At 35.4% G+C, this 18,090-nt stretch overlaps 1 protein-coding gene across 1 annotated transcript; it reads right to left on the reverse strand.

Moving 5' to 3' along the window:
- Positions 1-1,056: 1,056 nt before the first annotated feature.
- LOC147074320 (solute carrier family 35 member F5) lies at positions 1,057-17,979 on the reverse strand. The gene is made up of 10 exons (XM_085943502.1): positions 17,472-17,979; positions 13,940-14,077; positions 11,763-11,819; positions 10,956-11,072; positions 8,628-8,780; positions 7,627-7,809; positions 6,694-6,850; positions 5,754-5,913; positions 4,551-4,802; positions 1,057-3,076 (listed from the first exon to the last, which is right to left on the reverse strand). Exons 1-10 carry the CDS (start codon positions 17,592-17,594, stop codon positions 3,004-3,006), a joined length of 1,413 nt encoding a protein of 470 aa, XP_085799628.1. The 5' UTR covers positions 17,595-17,979; the 3' UTR covers positions 1,057-3,003.
- Positions 17,980-18,090: the final 111 nt, after the last annotated feature.

Consider the following 18,090-nt stretch of genomic DNA (forward strand, 5'->3'; position numbering starts at 1 on the left):
CGGGTAATCTGAATTTAAAAAATGGCAACAATTATGATGGTGGAACACACCGTTGCCTCACAAATTACAATTTTCGTGTCCATCACTATATTTTCATAAATGGCTTTCAATATTATTTTGATTTAATGTCACGTCGACATTCTAGCATCTTGGCCAAATACTGCAGGAAACATGCTTAGGGCACACGATTTTGATCTTATGATGTGACTCATTTTCGCGGAGTCAAAGTCGTCATCAGTTCTTTGGTATTAAAGCGCAGAGATGTGGTGATAGCCTCAAAAATATAAACTCGGCAAATGACGAAGAAGATGGTTTAATCAAGCGAAGGAAAATTCAGTATTAAGAGAAAATCCATATAGATAAAAATTGTGGTATGTAGCTGTATAAATATCTAGACGTTTCAAAGCAATTGCAGGTTACATTATCAAAGAGAAAAAATACTGAATGGTTATTTATAATGCCGGTTCCAGACGATGTATTAGTTCAAACGAATATTGACATGCTTTTCACAACTCTTTCAGAAGTATACCTATTATGGAATAACCCAACGATTTGCACCCTTCAAAGTTCTGCTGGTGCTGTTCTGGAAAGAACTTCCTAAGATTCTGGTATGACCTTTGTGAAAATAGGAAGACTGTCGAGCTAGGTGCATTTTACAGACTTGGAGGGTGCTTCACGCAAAGAATGGATACATAACATATTTAAGTACATACATAGAAAAAGATAATGAATACCATGCAAATATAAAGTGTAATAATATATAATGGATACTCAAGATGTATGTAGATGAGTCAGTGCACAGATATTGTATGTCCAATTTTTACTGAAATTGAATTATTACTAATACACGAAACACCCATCTGCATCATACATCGATGCTGTAAAAATATTGTATATCCAAATAGAAAATTTGAGAATACATCGATGGTTTAAAGCAGTGTTTCTCAACCGGTGATCCACAGACATTTTCTGATGGTCTGCGAAATTTTGGCGTCCAATAAATCTTCAAAACCCGTGACTTGCGAGTGTTTTGTGTTTTTATTCTTTAATGGTTTTACATGATGAAATCAACCGCAATCATTATACGTTACTATAAAAATAATATTTTTTATTTCTGTGTTAGCAGTCTGCAAAACGACTCACCTTTTTTCAGTGGTCCGCATGTGTAAAAAGGTTAAGAAACACTGGTTTAAAGCACAGTGATGCAGTATGTCCAAAAAAGTTATTGAACAATGCTCAGATTTGAAATCACAATTATTACTCTCTGACAATATACTTTTCACATACAAAATTTGTACACAGTAAAAACATGGATTTCGTCCAAATTGCGTTATAAACTCAATTTTTACCATAATGAACCATCAGCATTTTAAGACGTGGAAATCGCCTAATTCACATACATGATTGTGTCTATTACGCCTTAGATTTTCTATCAATTCGAATTATTCAAATTAGATTTTCTCAAAACATACAACATCTGTGCACTAACTAATGGAATTATGATAGTTGCACCTCACCTTTTAGATAATTCGTTTGAATCAACGCATCGTCACGACCCGAACAAAAACCTCTAAGTATGTCTAATCCACTTAAAAATGTTCTTAGCCAAATGTGGTTTCCCAAATGTACCTTCATCGGAGATAACTGCTATCCTAAGTCAAGGATCATCACCGTAGCTTAAACACATCTTTAACAGGAGTTTGAAAACGACATACAGGGGAGTGGTGTACATATCTTGTAGCCGTAGAAACGAAACTACACATTTTGACAAGAACATAGACAATTGAACTTTTTAGGGGAGCGTAGTTAATGGGCAAATTAGATATTTTTTAAAAACATTAAAACAATGGGAAAATAACAATTTCAAAATACCTTCAATATAAAAAATACGCATTGGTTTCTATTGTAATACATACTTAGTACATATTAGTAAAATCAAAAGTGACCTTACATTGTACCTAAAGCGTTAACTGTTCAACCAATGTGTTGTACCAGTGCTTATATATGCATATGAAACATGGACCCATAATGTAAGAGAAATCCAAAAACTACAAATGGCGCAACGGTTATGGGTATAACTCAAAAAAACTACATAAGAAACCAATGGATAAAGAGACAGTAGACAGTATGTGATATGACAGAGGTTACCAAGCTGATGAGGGCGGCAAGTCGACAACTGCTCGACAAATGCAGTCATACAATGGTACCCAAAGGACAAAATTCACCCCAAAACCCGCTGGATCGACGAACTCATCAACTTCAGTGGATGTACGTGACGGGTAAGGCGATAGCAGGTAACCGACTCGAGTAAGGAAGAATCCGGGTTAAACTTACACTCGTGTCAAGAACACGTTTTACGTCGAATACTGAAAACTGCTCTTGGTTTATGCATTTACGCTCATTTAATGTTGGTGTATTACACACACTATTGCACGTGCATAATGCGTGCTTCATTTTCGTAGGACACTCACACATTCAAAACCCTGCATCAAGATGCGGCGTATTGAATATAGCTTATCGGTATTCTATTTATTATCTGTTCTGTGATCCCAACTGATATTAACAATGATGACATAACTTTAACAAGTAAAAATATCTGTAATTATCAAAATATGTTGCATTATCAATGGTTGTCAAAAAAGTTCACTTGTCTATAGTCTTGTCAACGAGTAGATATTGGTACGGCTAAAGTACCAGGTATGTAAACCATTCCCGACCATGCCGTGATAATTGGCTGGCAAGAAGCAAAGTCTATGAAGAAAATTTATAACACGACGGAGTGTGAATTATCGCTTATTCTAACAAAAGTCTTATATGAAGCTCGATACTTCAATACGTCATTCTGTTACCTCCAACATTGGTACCCACATGGGTCATATTTACAATATTATTTTTGGAGTTAATTATTCATCAGTGGTGGTTATGAACATAGTCAGTATACGGAGATAGTTGATTGGTGATTGTGGAATAGTCGCCTCATTCCGCATCGTCTTGGATTAGCGGTCAAGCTTCGTGGTCCTCCAGGCAAGAATTAATACCGATTAGTGCTTCAGTCTGCTCCTCAAGGTCTGGTATCCTGAAAATCAAACAAACACACATGTTTAATAAAATCATTTTTAACTAAAAATGCTTGATGCAACCACAAATCGCAGGTTTGATATTCAATGCTAGGAGAATTTTGACACACGGAAATCAGGCGAGGGATACTAAATGCCGTTGATCCAGTGACTAGCCCCATGTGATCAACAACAGTTGTATGTGAGCGCGCATCCCTTTGGCCACACCTCACCTTTTCACCACTACTATCTAACAGTGGCAAAGGGTGGAGGTAGGCTGTTAAGATCCGTCATAAATAGTGCACAGTCATACGTATTTGTTTTCATTGAAATAAGACTACAATTTACAGATGATGTTGGTTAGTTTTTAAAATTCAATTAAACCCTGCGAAAACGAACTGCATCGAGACCTGTTTTAAACGTTTTTTATCAATTCTATACGCCTACACATTTTCGACATACGTCAAAATCGTGTTATTTGTTTTTAGTGGTTGGCACTATGTATTTTCTATAAGAATTTTGTCTATTATCTATGGTCTGCAGGTTGGGTTCTGTTCAAAATATTATCTATGAATATAATATCATAAGTAATTTTAAATTTCAAAATTTCAGATTTCAAATTCAAATTTCAATTTATTTATTTTACATAAAATGAACATAACAAATTATAAATTTAAAGCGTTCACGACATGACATAAAATAAGTGTTAACAATTTTTAAAATAAAAATACAGAGAAATGTGAGTTAATAATACAAGAAGTAATAAGATAAGAAATAAAATAAGAAAAGAAATAAAATAAAATAAAATAACAAAAATAAAAGTAGATGGAAGCACACAGAGTGAACTTTGATAGACCCTATCTTAAAAACTTATAAAACAACGTCCACCTAAATACACCCTCACGTAAGTGGAATATATCAATATCCGAAGCGATTTCATTAAACATGGTTATTGGCCTCCCAATTGGCATTACTAATGGCAGGTTAGTTCTGCACCTTGTGAGAACAAACAACGGATGCCCTCGATTCCTAAGGTAATTATCAGAGACACACAAGCCAACACCACCAAGAATGGCAGAGTTCACATTTGACATTCACACACATGCACACATAGAAACTGTTAAAATTAATTGAATTAACATGAATAATGAATAGTAATTCAAAATACTAATACATTAGAGTTGGCACTATCCATCATCAAATTTACAGAGGTGGTCAGATCATTAAATTTGTCGCCGTGATGTGACATGCATCTCAATTTGATCATAACTTAACCCTCCCAACCACCTTGTATGAAAAAGCAAGGGCAGTTAAAAAAAAGGCTACTAAATTGGTACTAACAATGTATCTATTCTACAAGCCGCAGTATTTGTGATAAAACATTAAAAAAAAGACAGACAAGACTATATTTTAAGGTATCATGGAAATAGACAAAATGTTAATCAAAAGCCAAAAATTTTGAGCATGATAAATATATAAAAGAATAAAACAAACCTTAGAGTCCTCCGCGACGTGACGTTCAAAATCCCGTTGTGGAGTCTCCGTAGAAGTGCCATGGCGGGATCCCAATTCTCCCGGTGCGCCAGCAACGTGACGGCGAAGAATGCGGCCACCATGGGCAACGAGCCCGCGTAGAAGAGCAGCGAGTAGGACACCCTCTTAAGGATGACATCCGCCATCATGGTCATGGGGATTGTCAGGCTTATCGAGATTGTGGCTATTAGCGACGACGTCAAAAAGCATCCCCTGCAATGAAAGGAACACCTTTTTAACAAATTACTTGCTTAAATAACCCTGACGTCGGAAGCAAAAAGTTTGAAACCTCCCTCTAGTATAATAGGCCAATTTCTTTGGAGCCATTATTTATTATTTGATTATGAAAAATTGTATAAACTTGGAAATAAGGAACACAGAACTATCAGAGAACTACCAAGATACTACCAGGGAACACAGAATTAATGGGAACTGAAATACCTAACGGGTGTGGAGTAACAGGCAACCGATCTCGAGTGTGGAAGAATATGGGATTAACTTAAACTTATGTCAAAAATACGGCATTCTAAGCTTGTCCTTCATTCTGATAACTGCTCTTGGTTTATGCACTGACGCTCATTCAATGATGGTGTATTTGAAGATTGCAACACACTATTACACGTCTATGGTGTGGTTCATTTTCATAGGACACTCACACATTCAAAACTATGCGAACCTATCTGAATTTTATTTATTAATCTGTTCTGTGGACCTGCCACTATTATCATGGCATGAAGACGTTTTAGGCTTTAGCGGTAGTGATCTACGGAACGCTCTTCCACATACATATTTATATTTCGTTGATCCATGTATCGTTCTTCACATTATAGGTATACAGCGCTTTGAAATCGCACCCATAACACCGTGATTCATTTTCGTAGGACACTCAGAGTCAAAACCATGCTTCAAAATGTAATGTATTGTGGTATTTTTTTTTTTTTTTCGACCATGTCTGATTCTGATAGGATCATATGGGCCTCCACAGAGTTGAGGTTTGTATTGACAATTTTGTTATTTACGAGAAATGGATGTAAGTGGCTGACATCCAACCTATTATATTACCTATTCTGGTATAACCTATCTGAATTCTATTTATTAATCTGTTCTGTGCTCCCTACTTATCAACCTCACCCTTAAGGACAGATTAATGATCGTTGAACTAACCATAGCCAGAGCACCTCGGACAGGACTGTCCCCACGAGCCCGTTGAGGAGCAGCCACGCCCACTGCTGTCGAGTCGGCCACTCGAACACCTCCCACGACGTCAGGTGGAACACAAAGAACAGCGGCCAGAGCAACAGCATATTGAATAACCCTACAAAACCTGCGAACAAAACGGCAATATACATATGTATGAAAAGTTTGAATGACAGTAGTGTAGTAGTGGCCGTGAAACAATCACAGAAACAATCTGGATTTGAAAAAATCACATAGTTCTAGTGTAACCTCACTGGGAATCAAATCTAACCCCACAGGAGAAGTGCATGTTGGGTATAATGCAGAAAGACCACAGACCCAACGGATCGAATTGTCTTTCTATGTTTGGGTTTACATGGTTCACTTTTGACGATCATCGCGGAGGAATCATCCGCAGCGACCCGTGTAAATGCACATTCATCAACGACTCATCGAAAGTGATCACCTGGAATCAAAAGTGAATAAAGTTGAACTTGTTCTACTTTGGATCACTTTTTGATCACTGCGGATGATTCCGCGCATGCGCACTGCACCCTGATTACTGTCATAATATTTACATAGGTACGTAAACTGTCATTTTGAATAATTGAAAACAAACCGGTTAAATAGATTTTCCTGCAGTCCACATCATATTTGATAGTACATACTGACTGTCATAAACAAAGTGTTGTTTTGTGGTTCTTGGTTGCCGTTTTTCTGATTTCTGTGTTCCCTATTTCACTTGACGCCATTTTGGAATGAATCAAGTATTTCACTTTCGGTGACACATGTAAATAAAAAGTGAATGCCTGAATCGAATTCCCTGCGGAGCATCATCCGCGATGATCATCCACAGTGACTCGTGTAAATGAGCCTTTAGGTTAAAAAATATTGCTTTTCGTATAAAAAGTATAAACAATATACATACCAAAGAATAATGGAATATCCATCTTGTCTTCGTGATCCACTTTCCTCCTGAGGAAGACGAGGTAGGCTGCGTAAAAGAAAGCGCTCACGATGGCTAGGATCGCCCCCATCGGCAGTTTCTTCGAATCGGCATTCATGTCCGACAAGCTGACTAGTGACTAGAAGAAACAAAATATATACATATGCATCACTGAGATATATGTATGTAATGCGGTTATGTGGTTTAATTTGTGAATCTATTAAAAATTCCACACTACCCACAGCAAATCTCTAATACATTGCCATTTATCTATCGAAAAAGTTTGGGGGAGAGTTCTTCATACTACCAACCATTATTTCATCGGAAATACGCAGTGGATCAAATTTTTTTAGATCATTTTGGTGATTGATACTTTCAGTTTATCGATTATGGATTGTCATTTGTTATTACATAGTAGGTACCATTAGCAAAGGGTGGAGGTAGGCTGTAAAGATCCCCCATAAATAATGCACATTCAAATTTGCTAGTCATACAAATTTGTTTTTATTGAACAAAGACTACAATTTACAGATGGTATTGGTTAGTTTTATTGTAAAAAACTTAAATCAGTTCCTCCAATACCCTTGGTCGATAGTATTAATATCAAAATATTGTACATTAAAAATAAAATTTTGTTATAAGAAACTATTTAAATTGTGTTCTAAGTATCACAACTTACAAAAACCAAAAATTTGATTAGGTACTGTTTTTATTACTTCAATATATCAGGATACATACTTAATATTTTGTTTGATATGGCTTATCTTAGTAATTAGCATGACATCTTAAGTAAAACTCCCTTAAGAGTGCCATAAAACAAAACATCATTAGTTTTGCTAAAATGTGTTTGAATGTACCAAATAAGCATCTTTCTCTTCATCGGAAATTCTAAGGATTCTTTTTAAATTGCCTTACCACTCCACCGATGGAAACGGCGACTGCGATGACCTTGGAGAGAGTTATCTTGTCTCCAGGCTGACTAGGAAAGATTGCCGCCAGGACCAGCGTGAAGAGGCTCGAAGAGGACGATAAGGCGGTCACGATTCCTGCTTCCGTCGCAGCCAGAGACGCCTGGTACGTGTAGTTCGCTATGAACCACTAGAAAACAGAAGGAAAAATATTTTAAATTATTTTCATTTTAAGATCTACCAAATGGGTTCCAGAAAGTCGAAAAATACGCTGATGGACAAAAATAGCGGCTATAAACATTAGTTTTCGCAGCTGTTTTGACATTTCAGTATTATGTATCTATGTACATACATTAATAACGTATGCGATTTTTACAACGTTTTTATTAGGTCGCATTCTTAGTTGTCCGGTGGTTGTTTATCCGGTACAAATCTTGCAATTGATTTTTAACTAACTTCCCGACTAGCTAGACATTTGAAACTTTTAGAATATATCAGAACACGATGCCAATGCATTCTTTTAATACTTTTAGCCATCTTTAAGTAGAATTGAATTCATTTTCAGTTAATTCTGCTTTGTATTAAAAGTTATTTCGACACCATTATTGGTTGCTAGGGGGTCCTAGCAACTAAATTATTAAATATATACGTACGTTACTATGGAAATCAATATGAAATGACATTTCATTATTCAGGACAAACAACCACTGGACAAATAAGAATATGACCTAAGAAAAACGTTGTAATAATAAAAATAGTACAGAATAAAAAAAAAAACGGTAGAATCTCTTGACTGACTTTTAAGAGGTTTTGGTTTAGAGTTCTCATGATTAATGGATTCAATACTATTTCCATTTTCAACTATAATCAGAAGTGAATGTATAATGCTGTTCCCGGACTTTGAATTCTATAGATCTTAAATCTTGTCTATATCTCTGCCCGAATTAATTAAACTCATGGAAGAATGTAAAATATGATTAATAGTGAATCTATAGACTGTTAACTTACAAATAAGCAAAAGCAAAGCGCGACTTTAGCCTGGCGCCTGGCACTCAGCTTAGCAGCGCTCCTCCGAGCAGCCTCTCCGGCACGAACTGACGCAGCGTGAGACAGTCGCGCTAGTAACGCCTCCGCTGCGCAACTCTCTGACATGTGCCGCACCTAGGCATTAACACAATACGATAATATCATTAAAACAACAAATCCTCATATACAAGTCTGAAAATCGTAAAACAAATGTGTTATTCATGGATGACAATATTTATATTGTAATTCAATGTTGACATGATTAATAATAAAACTAGGTAAATGCATTAAAATGTCGGGGCCCTTTTCCTTATATCATCAATTATCCAGTTTCAAACAGTTTTGGATTTAGCGGATCCACCCAGACTGCATCATGCACATAAATATTAACTGAAGAATATTGCGAATATGTGTATACACACATATTGTGATATGTGAAAATATTTCTTTTATGGCTGGCACTGCTAAGCCAATTGAAACTCTTTTCCCTTCAATCCAGATAGCGAGACCTACCAACTGGTTTTGTGACTTCATGAATTTTTTGTCAAGGTCAGCGGAAATGAAATACTGTTTTCAAAATAAAGGACAATACCGGAGATTTCGAATAAAAGCTAAATCGTAGACACCAAGGTATAGTGGAACAATTTTACCATGAACTTGCATAGATGCTATACACACCAATTAATCAAGGCAATTTTAAAGGTATTTATAATTTTACCATGAACTTGCATAGATGCTATACACACCAATTAATCAAGGCAATTTTAAAGGTATTTATATCAACAATATTGCGTTGCTTTCTCTCGCTGAACGGCCATCGGACCGGACCGTCTTGTTTTCTTGCAAAACTATTGAACTTCACGCTAATGTGGTATATTTATAAAATAAAAGATGAATGGTTAAAAAACAACCTAACCTCACTGATACTGAGCCCATCTCTTCACAAGTCTGTGCCGGGAGGTTTTGTATGGCGGCAAGTTAGAGGCCGCGAATTTTTTAGCAAAAATAAACCTTATTATTTTATTTTTTTTGAAATATAATATTGAAAGTTTATCATAAACACTTACCAATCATATGCTAAATGTCTCATTATTGGGCCAGTATTCTTCCGAATTTTAAATTATTCAAAACAAACGCCTGAGACTGGCATTCTGTCTTCAAAGACAGGCGAATAAGTCTGCGTTTTTTGTATGGCCGGCACTGTACACCCGGCCATATCCGCGAACATGTTCGCTTTGGCACAGAACCGATAATATAAGTATATACCTAGTCCATTTCATTATGTACTTTTTTTGCTTATATTTATTAACCATCAATTTAGCAGATGATTGCCTATGTTCAAAAACTCACAAACATAGGTACTATTATGGATTTAACTTAATCTAAATTACGTAAGAATATAAGAGATTAAATGTTGTAAAAACAATCCTGTGTTTCAACTCAATAGTTATTGCCTAAATATACCTTAATAGTTTATTGGCCAATAAAAATGGGCATTATTATTCCAATTTCAAAATACAATACAATAGAAAAGAGAAATCAACCATTTACGCCTGAAAGACAAAAATGTAATTTACCCTTGAATTGTGGACATTTCAGTATTTCGAAATTAACGCTTCGTGGGGTTACTGCCGAAAGTTGGATAGTAGATAATTTAGGAATTTAGAATTAACAATGGATTATGTGCCTATATATAAATAATATGTATGCTAGAAAAAAATTGAAGGTCATCCGATATATAAAACATGCACATAAAAATTAGCATTATGCCTGATTTTAGAGGGCAAGTCAAACTTAAAATTGCAATTACACAACATGATTTGATAGTTTTGGCAGTAACCTACGATGCAAAATGGCGATAATATTGAGGAAAAAATGTATACTTGGAAAAGACAAATGTTTTAGAAGTGAATCTAAAGCTAAATTAACACTACAAAGTTGAACGATTAATATCATGTATAATTGGTGTCATAGATCAATGACAATTGAACCCGAGGTGCGAATCTCGTGCTGAAATCATTATTACTTGTTCAAAATCATTACATACACAATATCTTAACCTTGCAATCAATTAGTCGTATCTGAGACAAAATTTTGCCAATATGCTTCCAGAAATTCAGATCTACATTATTTCAGCTGTATATTCACTGATACTAAAATGAATCAAAAGAATCATCTATTTCTGGAAGTAAAGTACCTACTTGAGCAGTCGCACATTATTTATCTTTGCAGTTTTGATAATGGTAGGAGAATCGAAATACAGATTACAAGATGGGTACCTAATTTTATGATTTATGATAATTTTATTACCTCAGCGACTTTGTTGAACCTCACAGCCCGCTGCGAAGACTCGTCACTCTCGGTACCGGACACCTCTGCTGCGGCTTCCCTCTCGGGAGTTCTCACCGGCACAAATGTCGAGTCGCTCTACACACAATGATCAATTTTGTAAATCGAAATAATAAATATAGTTTCAGACATAGCAAGATTGAATTGACTACCGATTATCTACGCAAACACCAAGCAAAAAGGAATGAATAATTTTCAAGCATATGGAGAATTTTGTTAATAATATTAAACTAAACACGCAGAGCATGTTGCCATTTTAATAATAAAAATAAATGATACTGGGAATACTTTATCCGCTGTGCTTACATTTACAGTTAAAACACTGATAAAGTAACATTTAAGTTAGTTTATTTTAACTATCAATTTTTGATTACAGGCGGCCCAAGACTTTCGAACGTTCTACTTTCGCACAATTCACTATTTCGTACATTTCTTAAAATTTAGATTTTTTTTGATAATGCAAAAACTGTGAGCTTCCATGCAGTCGCTCTCTCGTTATTCACTGTTAGGCTAATCTATTATTCCAGTTCCATCTATGCATAGCGTTCTTAACTGGTTAGTTTTACATAACATCAACAATCTATGCATCAGGCCCTAAATATTATCTATAAGGAACATATCGATGTACGAAGTAGAACACTAACTTCTTTGATATTGTTTAATTATAACATTATCATTACTAAGACTTGGTACACACTAACAAAACTTTAAGAATATTATAAACAGTTCAGATAGTATGTACAATAATAATTGAGTTAATTTACTTACCAAACTCATATTTATATCTGTATAAAAGTTGTCATCTTCAGCATTAGGATCTACAAGCTAAAAAGACAAATATCAATTAAACGATTGTCACTTGTACTTACTGACCACTTCATTAATAGATAATGAAGTCATCAGTAAGCTCAGTCACAATTGAATCAATTCGTTCTCTAACTGACAGACTAATTGTCTTAAGAAGATTGATTTCATAGTTTTTTTGCATTTTTCTGCAAATTCGGAATTGCGGGGACTCGGATAACGAATACTCAGACAAGGCCGTTAAATACTATCTATCGAGTGTATACGGCGGAGCTACGGGATGTTGGTTTGACCTGGAACGATGCAAGAAGACTGGCGAGCCGCAGGGATTCTTGGAGGCGCCTCGTGGTGTCCATATGCTACAACTAAGGGGCGGATATGGCCGAAGAAGAAGAAGAGATAATGAGGACCAAATGTATATGAGGATTGGTCCAGCGACAGGAGAAATCCCTGTGGGCCAATGAGCCCAAAGTAAAAAACCTTTTGTTTAAAAAAAATTTGCAAATCATTAACAAAGCATGTATTTATTCCATATCACAGGCATTTCGAAACAGTGAAATCAACGATTAAATCATCATTGAGCTGTTTAAAACCTCTGATGTAATAAAATTTTCATTTTACAGGAAAGACAAAAAACTGCAATTTGTCATATTATATTATATTATAGCTCAGATAATTATTATGATGACGCATATTATATTGGAGGTATTATGGTCATATTAAAAAAAAGACATGTTACATCAGAGGCTTCTATGATTTTATTATTTGAGGCGCCCAGTATCAAAGTGGGCCAAAGGGACTTTGATGTTTTTTACAAGAAGGGCGAAAAACTGTAGTTATACTTTTGACAATGTATATTTAAGTATTATATTTTTCTTTATATACTATAACTTATACTATATACTATAATTTTATTTAATTCTTTAGTTCGAAGCAGACTTGAGAGTGGGTCTATTGTTTGGGCACCGCATCAGTTGAAGTATAGCCTTATGGTGGAGAGGGTTTAGAAGAAATTCTTGAGACTCCTTTATTTGAGGTTGTACGGATACTATCCGTGGCTTTATCCAACTGACTTTCTCTTAGGCATGCTTACATACTGCAGTTTGTAATTTAGAAGAAATCTTTATTTAGCTACGTATTTTTTTCGACTTATACGAGGTATAAATGAGAACTCTGCCATTCTGGGCAGTGTTGACCTGTGTGTCACTGATAACTATCTTAGAAATAGAGAACATCAGTTGTTTATTCTCCCAAGGTGCAGAACCAACCTGCCACTGGTAATGCCAATTGGGAGGGCGATAACTATGTTCAACGAAATTGCTTCGGGTGTTGATATATTCCACCTACGTGAGGATGAGTATAGGTGGACGTTGTTTTATAAATTGTTAAAATAGGGTCTGCTTAACTCATACGGTGTACTTCCTTGTACCTATCTAATTAATATTTTTGTATGTACATATTTCTACTGTTTAATAACATACTATCTATCTCTTTTTTTATGTAACACTTACTGTTTTAAGTATACTTCTTTGTTTCTATATGTCATGTTGTGAACGTCTTAAACTTATAATTTGTAATGTCCACAATATGTTAAAAATAAATAAATTGAAATTGAATTGAATTGAAATTGAAATAACCTTTCCTCATTAACAAAACTCAATTTGACATCTAAAATAAGCTCTCAGCCACTTTTGATATTGACTATACTAGTTCTATACTAGTTTGGCCGTTTTTGATAATAAGTCATGATCTTACAAGTCTTTCAGACGAAAGATGTGTTATGGCGCAATATTGACTTTGGACATTTTTTATATTCATTTACATTTTAAAAGTCGATTTAACATAGGTTCTGGCCATTTTTGATGCACGAAACATGTAAGAATGGTAGATATTCAAGTGGTGCGATTCCATTGGGCCAAGGAAAGAAAACACCCAAAAAGCCGCCGGAAGGAAAATATAAATTTCAGGAAATCTAGACTAAAGATTGTTGGGACTGTGTAGAAAGAAGCTTGGTCGGAAGAAGGAAAAATAAAGTGGAGATGTTTCCTAGAGATAGACAATACCTACATTTAACTGTAGTGTTGATGATAATGATGGCCTAAAAGATGAAGTTTATAAAGGATCGTTCAAAGAATACTTACCATGTATGCGGGGGGTCGGTTGCACTGGTCTCTCCATGGCGGCCAGAAGCACAAGCCAAATAAATACAGCGTGAACATCGACGTCTTCACGTAGGTGCTGAAGAATGGTTTCTCGTATTTCTCATTGTGGTAAATGTACTGCAAAATTAATATAGGAACAAAGCGTCGTTATTGAATTTGTAAAACCTGCCATGAGAGTTCCATATTTAGATCTTTCAGAAAATTCGTTACCTTAATTTGAAAAGGTTCTAACTGACTTTTTGGTGTGAAAAGGTTCTATTAGCCATATTCTATCATATACGTTCATTTCAGAGTCATCTATTGTCAAATATGGAAATTAGCAGTATAGCAGTTCTATCTACATGTCTTTTTATATTGAAAATATGACCATTCTAAATTTCAAACGCTCATAGCTCAAAACATGGTCAAGTGCAATTAGAACATTTTCAAAGTAAGGTAACGAAATACCAAATTCATATTCCTACACAGAGAATGGACTGTCAAAACTAAGCACATGTAATTTTAAAACACTTCATGTATGCACAGTGGCATCCCTAGCCGGTTCTATGCCGTCAGCAAGTTTTCTCTCTCTATGAGGCCGTGATCGCCAAGCCGAATATACAAATTTCGCGAGTTATCTCACCCGACATTACTAGCCACTGTCGATTGATTTGCATAATCTAAAAAATTAAACACACAGTGACATCTGTTTGTATAATTATGAAAAACCAACCCACAAATTATCGGTATTACAGTGATCGCAGTAAGAGCTTTGCTCTACATTTAAAGTGTCATTAAAAATCTGCGGCCTGACAGATACTGCCATAGTAATATCATGAGGCATAGAAAGGGCCAGGCAAAGTGCCACCCTAAAGCAGACTTAGAATGCTGGCTTCTTTTAGTTTTAGCTTAAAATTTTCTGCAAATTGGTTATGTACCTACTTAAGAGTATACGCTTCATAACTTTGCACTCCAGCTCTAGGATGAAAATGATGTGATATATTAAAAAAATATTTTTGTTACGTACATTATCTGTTGGTACATAATATATTAATACAAGTGAATATCATTATTTGATTTAATTTTATGGGAACTAATCAGACAAAGAGGCGTATCAGTGTCAGTGCAAAAAAGTGCGTTATAAAATGTATACCCTATCTATTGTATTATATATTTTCAGCAGTCTTAAACAGACATCAAAAACATTGAATTGACATGCACTCCATCTGTTGCGAATTAGAGTGTTTCCACGAAAAGAAGTTTCAAGCAATGGTGGTTTTAGGAACGCAGAGATGTGGCGCTGACAGGTTTGGAGGCATTCTTGTGAAAAAATTTCCAGTGCGATAAACCGTGTACCTATTACAATAGGTACTTACAACAATCATTAGATTGTAAGGATTTTTAATGCTTCGATTATTTTTTCAACGGAGATGTCGTTATTTCCTAATGAAGCATCGTCTTTTCATGAAGCAGACTTCATAAAAAATCACCACATGGAAATTCGATCCTTCATTCGCCGCCCCTATGCAACGCATGACCTGCCTACCCCCACAGAACATCAATGTGTATGCAGGTGTGGGCATGTATTGGATTTCAAATAATTTATACAGACTCACATCCACCAAATTGACCCCCCTTTGGGGATTAGGCCGAAACTGGCATCCGACACTCTTATAACCAGAAGTTGGGTGCAATTTAAATACGATGAATTTATTTTATGTTTCTGTAGGTACAATAACAGAATACCTGCAGAGACAAAATGTTGTACCAGTAAAACGTTTCTGAGAATAGGATATATGTAGCACGTCTGCCAAAACAGCTTCGGGTAAAGGAGAAAACTATCGATGAGCGAAAAGTGGTGGCGATGACATATAGTCACTTGCCACTCACCTGAGCTCGCAGATAAGGGATGTCGGATCCAACATCTCGCTAGAGACATCAGACTGACGTTAACGCTTGAAAAGTTAAATTAAACTACTTGCATATTGTAAACTGTACGCAGTCTGTAATCATCCACTGCAAAATGTAAGCCGTTCTCCCCCCCAAGTTCTTGTATTTCGGACTCGCGAACCCCTAGCCTTAACAATACGCAATAAACTATCTTTGGTTATAGTGCCACAGATGCCCGCATGAGTTTTTATATATTTTTTTTACGGAAACAGTTTATTTTATGTAGACAATTATATTAAATACCTTTTTCTGATGCTTTTCAATCCAATAATTATTGTTATTTTAAAATTTGATATTTTCATACATTTTGATGCATCATTATCACACACTACGATTATGTTAGGTTAGATTAGGTTGGTGTAGGTAAGGTTAGGTTATGTTGGGTTTGGTCTAAAAAGTAAGTTATAAAAGCTCATGCGGGCATCTGCGGCACTATTACCCTATCTTTATTCAATGACTAATTCACAAGATTTAATAATGTATATATGTACTCTCAGGAATCCGCCGCTCGATTATCCGACAACTACTATAATCCGCCATTATTTTTACTAGTTGAAAACACAAAATCTAGCTCTATAATTCGCCGGTATTCAATTGTCGAATTCAATAGTCTGCCGCGTACAAGTATACGACGCAGATGAGACGGGTTTGTTTTGGAAACTTCTCCTTCGTAAAACATACGTTCATCGCGAAGAAAGTAATGTACCAGGGAGGAAGTGCCCAAGGACCGCATCACAATTATGTCGTGCTCCAATGCAACTGGGACACACAAAATGAAGCTTTTGGTCATAGGTCATTGGAAAAGCCAGGAATCATAAGCCATTCATGAATATCTGCCTCACTGAACAACTGGTTGTGTCTAGTGATTTACTGTTAATACTTGATATAAACTTAGTTTGTAAATATGTATAATTTAGTAAATACTTACTTGATTTTGATTATAAATAAAACCGTAATTTGCTAATACAAATTTCTCAAAAAAACTATTTTTACGAAATACCTGTTTTAATTTTTACCATATTTTGCAGGTATGCACTATAATCCGCTACTTTCACTAATTAGACACTAGACTTCTCTGGTTTATGGGGTGGCGGATTATTGAGAGAGTACTGTAATATGTTTCTAAGGTGTTTCCGAATTATGTATGTTAACAATGTGCATTTGTGTAGCAATCGAGTGTATAAATTGGATGCAGACATAATATTAATATTATGTACCTACCTATATTTGTCTGGACTAAGTAGTCAAGGACTGATCGTTGTTTGAATTGTATTTCAAGCATTTCCAAAATTATTCTGTTGAGATTATTACAATTAATAATCCATGGACAATTTTCATAAAAATCACCAAAACAGCTGCTAGTGTAAGACATTTTATCAAATAAAATACACTTTTATGACACGTCTGGGATTATATTATTATGATAAGCACCTGTGTCACACACCTGATGATTAATAATTATAGTCTGATAAGATGCTTCTAACACGGCCATTTAATAAAATAAGTATAAGTAGGTACCTATGTATTTCAAAGAAGTATGGTAGGTACCTAGTTGAAAAGATAATAAATTTTAAATACTAACCTTTGTTAACTCCGACGATGATACCCAAATTATATCCACCAAAAGCAGTACAAGAAGCCCCAAAACCAGGCGTTGCGTTTTATTCAGCATGTTACTATCAATGTCCTTAGAATCGTTGTTCATCACGATGTAAACATCAGTTTACATTATCAATTATTAGCCGGATTCCCGTCAAACATTTTTCACTTCTTCAGGCATAATCTGGTAATATTCTAAAATTCAAATCGATGTCATTCAACAAAATAATGCTCTTATATTGTCGGTCGATTTACTCCGAAATCTCGATTGTTATCGATACATTTTTGATGTGTCAAACGTGTAAAATAAAATATAGTTCGCGGCCGACGTACATGGCCGGAGTTCGCTTTAAAATTATACACAAAAACTGGACGACTGTTAATTGAAAGTACTAATATAACAACAATAACAATAATGTGTCACGTCGGAGATATACGTCATTGCGCCGAAAATGCAAATGTCAAAAACTAAAGTCCGCCATGTTAACAACGGTGACGTTCGTATTGTTTAAAATGTTGCAAACCACATCAAATGTCGCTTTGAGTTTTCTTGTCTTGAGTGAGGTTTGGAACAATGCGAAAATTTTCCATATTACCATGAC

Source organism: Rhyacophila brunnea, unplaced genomic scaffold (assembly GCF_057557595.1).
Source record: "Rhyacophila brunnea isolate RB1 unplaced genomic scaffold, BYU_Rbru_1.0 scaffold_16, whole genome shotgun sequence".
NCBI classification, from domain to species: Eukaryota; Metazoa; Arthropoda; class Insecta; order Trichoptera; family Rhyacophilidae; genus Rhyacophila; species Rhyacophila brunnea.